The following is an 8,432-nucleotide window of genomic DNA, read 5'->3' as shown; positions in this document are numbered from 1 at the left end:
CACCGCCAAAGTAAAATCCTCTTCACTTGAAACAATTATTTTACATTGTTACAAATTATTATGTCGATATTTCAGCAAAGTTCAACAACTTTACTAGTTTAGCATGCCGTTTTGTTTGGCGAAAAATAGCCGTTTTCTAAATAAAAATTAACTGATTGACCTGTGCATAAAACAATGAAAAATGGGGCAAAATATCGAACTGTACACGGGTATAAATTGCAAAATAATCTATTAAAAAAAAATCTTTATTGTAATGCAAAATATATAGAAGACATCTAAACACTTTTACACAATTTACAAATTTAGCAAGAAACATTACCAATGCAGAAATAAGAAGTTCTGCCCAACTTCTGTATATTCAAGTATGAAGAAAACGCAATTCAATTTGCTCTAAAATGTCTCCATCTTGTGAGCCAGTGGCGCAAATACAGAACTTGCACATCAGGTGCATCAGCCTCCATCTGCTGCTCACATGCCAGATGTTTCTTTAAGCAAAAATAATAATATTAAGAAGAAACCAAGAGACAAGTTAATCGAGTTTGTTACAACCTTCAAAGGGATAATTTACCCCAAAAAGTATGTCATCATTTACTCTGTAACCAAACAGATCTCATCCCCCATTTACTGCCATAGTAGGGAAAATAAATACTATGGGAGTCAATGCTGGATGAGATCTGTTTGGTTACTCACATTCTTCCAAATATCTTCCTTTGTGTTTAAATTTATATCGGTTTGGAACAATCTGAGTGTGGGTAAATAATGTCTGAATTTTCACTTTTGGATGGCCTATCCCTTTTACCTGAGATTTTTAGCTGCCAATGACTTATTAATTAGTAAACAGAATTCAGAAGCATCTTAAAACAGTTAGAAATTTGCATTAAGAATTAGAATATTAAAACAAAAATGTCATTGTGGTCAGTATTGCTCTCAGATTTATAAATGTTACATTTTAAGTAAAGACAAACTATATTAACCATACAGTATCAAAATGTTTAATGCATTTCCATAACTATTTGAAGTTGTTTCGTATTTATGTCCGTTTAACTACAACAAGGTTTCTGTAGCGTTAAAGAATGGTGTATTAAAACTCTGGAAACGTTGTATTTACAATAAATTTAATTATTAAAACTTTGGCATTAATTACAACTCTTGACATGTAAAAAGGCAGTTTAATGTCACTTAACAGGATTTGCAGTTCTACTTCAATATAAACATTTTGAGATCACAGTGTGTAGCCAACTAGATTTCTATTATCCTGGTCTTAATTTCTAAAAATGTCTCACCACTTCCCTTATTTATAACTCACTGACTCTCAGGTAACAAAAGTTGAAATCATGTTTTTTAAATAAATCCAGAAAATCTTAATTCGCTGAAGTTCACAATGTTTCTGCCCAGAGCATTTGTAATGTAAAAGAAAAATGACATTTCTAATGTAATAAATACAGCTGGAAAACAAAAGGAATTGTACTAATATTGTTTATATCCTGTGTTAACAGACAACAATAAGAAAACCTCAGTGCCAAAGGGACATTATGTAATTATCAATTACATCCACATTTCAGAACAAACACACATTGGGCCCGGTTTATGGGAAACAACCACAATGAATTTCTGTGTATATCATTCAATAAACAAGTAAAAACATTTCAATGCAGTTGATTGTCACATTTTTGTAGCAACCCTGCAGGCTGTGAATTGTGTAAAAGTTAGCACAGTAACCTTGTTTGAAAGCACAAATGTAAACATCTCTAGTAATCAAGACTAGTTCCTTTAGTCCAGCTCAACACAACTAAGACTGTGCACATGTAAATGTGCAAAAAGATTGTGTATACCCGAGCATACATCCCTACCTTTCAATTGCATCTACATCATAACAGACAAAGGCACCATAAACTGAGTTTAAAAAAAAAAAAAGATTTGACTGGCTTTGTTGGGGGCAAAAATCGATGAAATCTTTAAATCAAAATAACAACAACAAAATTAAATTCTGGGTCGAGTACTGCCTTTTTTGTCCCTGTGTGACATCAGGATGTAGGAGCAGGTCGTCGTCACATTCAGAATGAACTCGCTGCATGTTTCCATGGCAACCACAGTAATCTACTTCCTGCTTTAGAGTTCATCTTTAGGAAGTGCCTCCTCATCTTCCTCGTCCTCTTCTGGAAGCTCATCCGTCTCCTCTTCCTCCTCCTCCTCCTCCTCTCCATCATCTTCATCCTCAGCTTCTGTGCTCTGCTCCTTGTTTTTCTCCTCGTCCTCCTTTCTTTTCTTCTCATCCTGTTCTTCCTTCATCTTCTTCTCAGGACCCTGCAGAAGAAGGCAGAAGATAATTATTCAGAGCATCATGATCCAAATTGACACTACACATGCAGTACCTCGATCACACAACTGAGATTTTGGCGAGCTGACTACACAGGGAACTTTTTAATAGATTATAAGCACACCTACGATTTCTACCAAAATTTAAGGCACGTATCATTTTTCAAGGAAATCCCATTGCAGTCACTGCAAAGTGCACAATGAAAATGTCCAAAAGTCTGTCCGATTCCACTGTTGAATTTTATAATCGTATTATTTTATTGATTCGTGTCTAACTAATTGCTTCTCAAGACCCTGAGCATGTTTTAGTTTCACATTATATAGTTTATGTAACAGTGTACATGCATCCCGTACCTTTGTTGCACCCCACGTTTCATTTCCAAAATCCTCCGCTGCCTTCACATCATCTGTGATTAAGAAGCTGTCAAAAATAGTGCCAGCCTTCACCTGGAAGAAAAGACATAAATGTATAAAACCCATTAACAAGTCATTCATATGACATACAGCTACATTTTCTATCATTGCATATATTTAAGTATATAAACAGATTTTGTTCGGTATATACAATCTGACTACAAAGAAAGGTCCTATTTGATTTCTCACAGAGGACTGAAGGATGTGATTGTTCTGAGGTCAAATCCACAAACCCTCTTAGTGGTGGCTCAGTTCAAACACTAAGCATAAGGTACGAGGAACCTAAGATAATATATATAACAATAAGCACCACCACCATTACAATGAAAAGACAGGAATGAGTGAAAATTCTCTGGAGCGGGGCTTGTGTGTGGCACTTGCCAGCCTATGCGCATGTGTAGTAGCTGAAACGACCTCGAAAAAGGTCATTTTAAAACAATTTAAGCTAATCAACCAGTTATTATACAGTCCCTATCAGGTTTAATCATCGTTATTCAAATTTCATTGTACATTTTTCATATGATATTTAATTGTAAAATATCTAACTTCCACCATTCAAATAGACAGGACTGTTGAATTTCTTTGATGTAAATAGATGCCCAGAGGGGTTGCAAACATGGCCGCTGAGTGGCTTGACTTCTGTAAACGGACTTTGGAGGAACTGACGAAGTCAACCACATTCTTGACACATTCTGTGCTGACAAACAGTTATATTCGCACTACTTCAACGGACACCTCTGGATATTTGTCAATGGAAAGCCCCTAATTGTGATCAAATATGGTTGAGATCAACAAGTTGGATGTAAGGGTAACTAGTGAGAAGTTTTAGACTTTTAGAATTTAGACGTTTCATCGGACGTGCGCGCCTAGAATTCAGTTAACGTCCGGTCTTTGTTTGGCTATTTCTATTTTATTTAATTTTAGCCAAGTAACGGTTCTTCTCGGTTTCTTCTCAGAATAATTTACAGGCACTCCAATGGTTGTGAATGTGTGTAAGGGCAGTCAACGAATGCGTGCAAACGAAGTTACGTTTGTTTAAAGTAACTGCCGGCAAGTTAACAATTTTCTGTTGAAATACTGTATATTTGAATTGATTTTAAAACCCTTAAAGCATTACTTTGTGAAAACCAATTGTACTGTCTTTGAAACAACGATACCTGCCAGAGATCCAACCCAATGACACCAATGTTTTCAAATTTGTAGATCTCTGTGTCTTCAGTGTACTCTGGGTTGTCGATCTCGGGGTGAATCCAGACTCCTTTGTAATTCGGGTTATCGATCTGTTTGGGTTTCCATTCGCCCTACAAATCAAGTGGAAAATAAGCTGAAATGTTGTCAAAATAACAACAGCCTGGGACATGACTGCTAGCGTGCCAATTTTTACCTTGTACTCTGGGTTTGGGATCATTGCAGGTTCCCATTCACCATCCATGTCCACATCCCAGTCTTCAGGCTTCATAGAGTCAGGATCGGGAACATTCTCAGGCTTGTCCCAGTCCTGACAGTGTTACAAAAAAGACACTTAAAAGTCGAAATGGGAACACAGGTTTACCGAATCGACAGAAATCATTAACCCAATCGCACCTCGGGTTTGGTGTCGCTCTCGTCATCGATCTTGGCGCGGTCGTCCCAGTCCTCAGGTTTCTTGGCGTTGGGGTCCTTGATCTTTTTTGGGGGCAGCAAGTCCCAATCCTCTTCAAGAGATCCGGACTCCACCTTCTCATTATCAATCTTCACCTCGTAAGTCTGATCCGGATTCAGGATCAGTGTGTACAGGTGAGTCAGTTCATCATCCTGAAAAGACAGCGGAAAGAAAATATTCATTCAACGGATCTTGAATTAATAATAAAATAAATAAAATCATTGACATATGGTACAAAGTTGACCTCATAATAAATTAAATGTAAAAAAAATCATACATTTTACTATTTTTTATTACATGTTCCTCAATTGTGATTGGTCAACTGCAGTTCAATCACAATACCAATCACAATACTTTGTTCTTCGGTCATATAGATGATTAAATGACAGAACCTTAATTTTTGGATCAGCTATTATCTCACCTTGCATTTGATTTCTTTCTTGATGAGGTGATTCTTGCCTTTGTAATTGAATATAACATGAACCTTCTTGGTGCTGTGGCCGCAGATATCAGGCCCTGTTTAATTGTCACAAGAATACATCAAATGCCATTTTCCAGCATGAAAACTACATATATCTTTACTAAAAGTCACATCAACTTTGATTAATTATTTTCCACAGGCATTGACAATGAACATCCTGACAGACTCACCAAACATGATGTAATACTGGGAGTCTCCGTGCATGTCAGCCTGGTTGAGATCAGATGGAAAGACTTTTACGTATCCACCGCCACAGTCGATCTTCTGCTCGTGTTTGACGGTGAACTGGATCACCAGGGGTTTGCCCTCATTGCTGAAGGGTTCGAAGCGCGCAGAGGTGGCATAGAAATGGGCATCTTGGCTGGTCTGCAGACCTGTGGGTGGTCAAACGCATAATGACAGTGAAATAATGTGATCATAACGCACAAATCTGAAAAGTCTAGGTTTAATATTTTTTAAGCTATACTTCATGGCTTAGTACTGCTTCAAAAATACACTAGGGAGAGACAGAAAGCAATAGGAGAGGATAGAGGGAGGTTGGAATGAGAACGGACCACAAAATTCAAATGGCACAAGGTTTTATAGTCGGATGTCCTCTGAGAACCAAGTCCCTTAAAGGGATAGTTCACCCAAAAATGAAAATTATTTCATAATTTACTCACCTTGTTCAATACCTGTATACATTTCTTTGTTCTGCTTAACACAAAGGAAGATATTTTGAAAGAATATCAGTAGCCAAACAGGTCTCAGCCCCCATTTACTGCCATAGTAGGGAAAATAAATACCACGGGAAAACAAAGACATTTATACAGGTTTGGAATTTTCGTTTTTGGGTGAACTAACCCTAAAAAAAAACATTGAGGGTCAGATGAAGTATTTAATCACATGCAAACACTTACCCTTATCTTTCTCAGCGTCCCCATAGAAGTTTCCAGCGGTCAGTTTAAACTCCCCGTAGTCAGATTTGTGTTCGGAATTCACCCAAAGACTCTTCCAGGCATCTGAAAATCCAGATATGAAAATTAGAGGCAAATAAATTAGACCACAAATAGAAAAATGTAAGTGTGAAGTTGAACTTCAATTCTTTAAGATTATGATTTTAGCAATTTGCATCTTATCAATGGCATATACCACAATTATATTGACCCCATTTATCTGGAAGAACTTTATGTAAAATATTCAAAAGAGTTACATTTAAGTTTTTATTAGGGTGGAAAGTCTGATCGATATTTAACACACATTAAATGTTTTTTATATTTTAAGGAAATCACTGGAAAGCTGGTCTCTTGACGCTTCCTCGTATGAGAAACTCACACTTAATTCTGGAATGGCAGGATTTGGTTTCATTTTGTAACCTACTGCTGGACCAAAGCTGTCACTTACCATTTTGATACAATTACAGTTTCAAAGTAACTTTTTAAACAGTTTAAACAGGGTTCTGTGGTGACATATTCGTTCTAAGGATCAGCTAACGTTAACTTCTAGGATTAACGTATTTATTTGCAGTATGTTTATTTCTAACCTCAACTACCCATGTATAATTGAAAACGAAAAAGAAACCTTTCTAGTTTAACAAAGAAGAGCATAAACATTCGGTATATCGTTTATTGTCACGATATAACTAATACAATGTCACTCGTGAATACTGTGTCCTAAAGATAAATATAACACACACTCACCTCCATCCAGAAACTGCTCTTGAAAATAAACTGCTGCATTGACAGTAAACGCCGACAATGCGACCGAAACGATCTGAAATAATGTAATAATTTGCATTTTTGCTAATTTCTGAAAATAAACCAGCACGCGCTCTCTCTCCCTTACCGCACACTCCCCTATCAAGTCGGATCCTGTGACTATCGGCACATTCGGCAGCTCAGTACTGGTGGTGAGTGGCTGCACAGATGTCTGCAGTTCATTGGTCCAATGGTCGACCAATCACAAGAGACCACGAAGTGGATGGCTCACCCTACAACAACCGGATCTTGTATTCGCCGCCGTGTGCTTCTCAGTTCAGCTGATCTCCGATCGGTTTCACTTAAACAACACAGACCTGTCAATGTCGATGTTGCAACGTTAAAAGAAAAGTTTCTGCGCATTATTTGATTAAAAAAAAACACTTGCGGTAAACCGTAGAGTAATAATCACAAGACAGTGATCTCAGCAACCCTTGTAGTAAAGCCATTTAAACAAATGGTAATGTAGCAAAGCATATTACTACATTTTTACTATAATAAAACCATGATTAATCTTCGTAAGGGATCTTATGCATGAATGTTTATTTTTATTTATAAATCATGATTATTACGTGAAAAATTTCATGCGAACATTTTAATGCATATTTTAAGCAATTCTCAACGCATATATTTGGAAAAAACATACAAAAACACAGGATGTTTTTTCTACTGTCGTAACTCATAACTCGTCTCGTAGGCAAATTTATAACTACTGCAGTTCACTCTATAAACTGTAGATGGAGCCTTAACATAGACGTCCATCATAAAAGCATGATTGAACAGGCAACTTTCACTAACAGCACCACGTGTTTAATGTTTCTGTATTTCAATCTCCTTTTGTGCTTTTTGACACTTTCTGGTTGTCAGGCTTCATTGTAACATCATCCGTAATCAATGTGATAAACTCCACCTGTGGATATATAGGGCTACATCTACTAATCATCTCCTGTTAATTAAATATATCTTTGTAAACTGGTCCCCAGAAAAGTGATGTCAGTCCTTAACAAAATTGTGGGATACAATATTACTTTCAGTGTGCTCTGGTAGTATAGCCTAGCATTTCTCAAAATGTGTCCCATTATTGCATACAAAGCATACACAGAAAAGTCTTAGACATCAAACCTAATTAATTCCGCTCGCTTCCCTTATTTCACCATTGAACATGTTTCTCTAATCAGAGAGTTAACTACATCTCGGGTTCCAGACCCCTGCACAGAGTGAGACTAAACACACTCACATATACACAATCAACCATTCATCATTATCAGACACTCACCCGAGCGAGAAAAATAAAGCTACAGTTCCATCAGTAAAGTGTCTGGATTGACAGGTCTGGAAGATGGAAGTTCTCTTAACTGTATAAAGAGTTTGCTGTAAAAGTTAAATGTGAAGCTAAAGACACTTGAATCAAACCAGTCAGGATTCTTACCTCTGATCTCTTCTCTGGCACTTTCTTGTGTCAAGTGTGTCAATTTCTATTGCCATTTTTGGGGACCACAGTATCATTAAAAAATAAATTATTCTAAATAACATTGCCGTCTTTGAAATTCTATAAAGCTACTGTATATGATGGCACAATTGTTAAGTTTGTGTGGTATAGTGAAACAAACAGTAGCTCATGCTGGGGCAGTTAGAGGCGGTCATAGAGAGATCCCCCCCCCCCTAAATCCCCTGGGGAGGGCTGATGGACGGCCTGCTCATCTTCTTAACAGGCTGGATTGGTGCCGGTTAACAGGCGGGGGTAGGCAGGGACAGGTCACTAAACTCACAACCCAGTCAAGGCCATTGAACACACTGACTAATGAGGGGGCAAACTCTTTCAATCTTATAAATAAAAGTAGAG

The 8,432-nt window shown here is 37.3% G+C and overlaps 1 protein-coding gene across 1 annotated transcript; it reads right to left on the bottom strand.

Moving 5' to 3' along the window:
* Positions 1–1,098: 1,098 nt before the first annotated feature.
* Positions 1,099–6,725, bottom strand: calr3b (calreticulin 3b). The gene is made up of 9 exons (XM_056744261.1): positions 6,533–6,725; positions 5,753–5,854; positions 5,024–5,227; positions 4,794–4,888; positions 4,315–4,524; positions 4,115–4,228; positions 3,888–4,031; positions 2,671–2,763; positions 1,099–2,304 (listed from the first exon to the last, which is right to left on the bottom strand). The coding sequence occupies exons 1-9, from the start codon at positions 6,627–6,629 to the stop codon at positions 2,110–2,112; spliced, it is 1,254 nt and encodes a 417-aa protein (XP_056600239.1). The 5' UTR covers positions 6,630–6,725; the 3' UTR covers positions 1,099–2,109.
* Positions 6,726–8,432: the final 1,707 nt, after the last annotated feature.

Source organism: Triplophysa dalaica, chromosome 3, assembly GCF_015846415.1.
Source record: "Triplophysa dalaica isolate WHDGS20190420 chromosome 3, ASM1584641v1, whole genome shotgun sequence".
Classification (NCBI taxonomy): Eukaryota; Metazoa; Chordata; class Actinopteri; order Cypriniformes; family Nemacheilidae; genus Triplophysa; species Triplophysa dalaica.
Note: the sequence above shows the minus strand (reverse complement) of the source record. Positions and strands in the feature narration are given on the sequence as shown.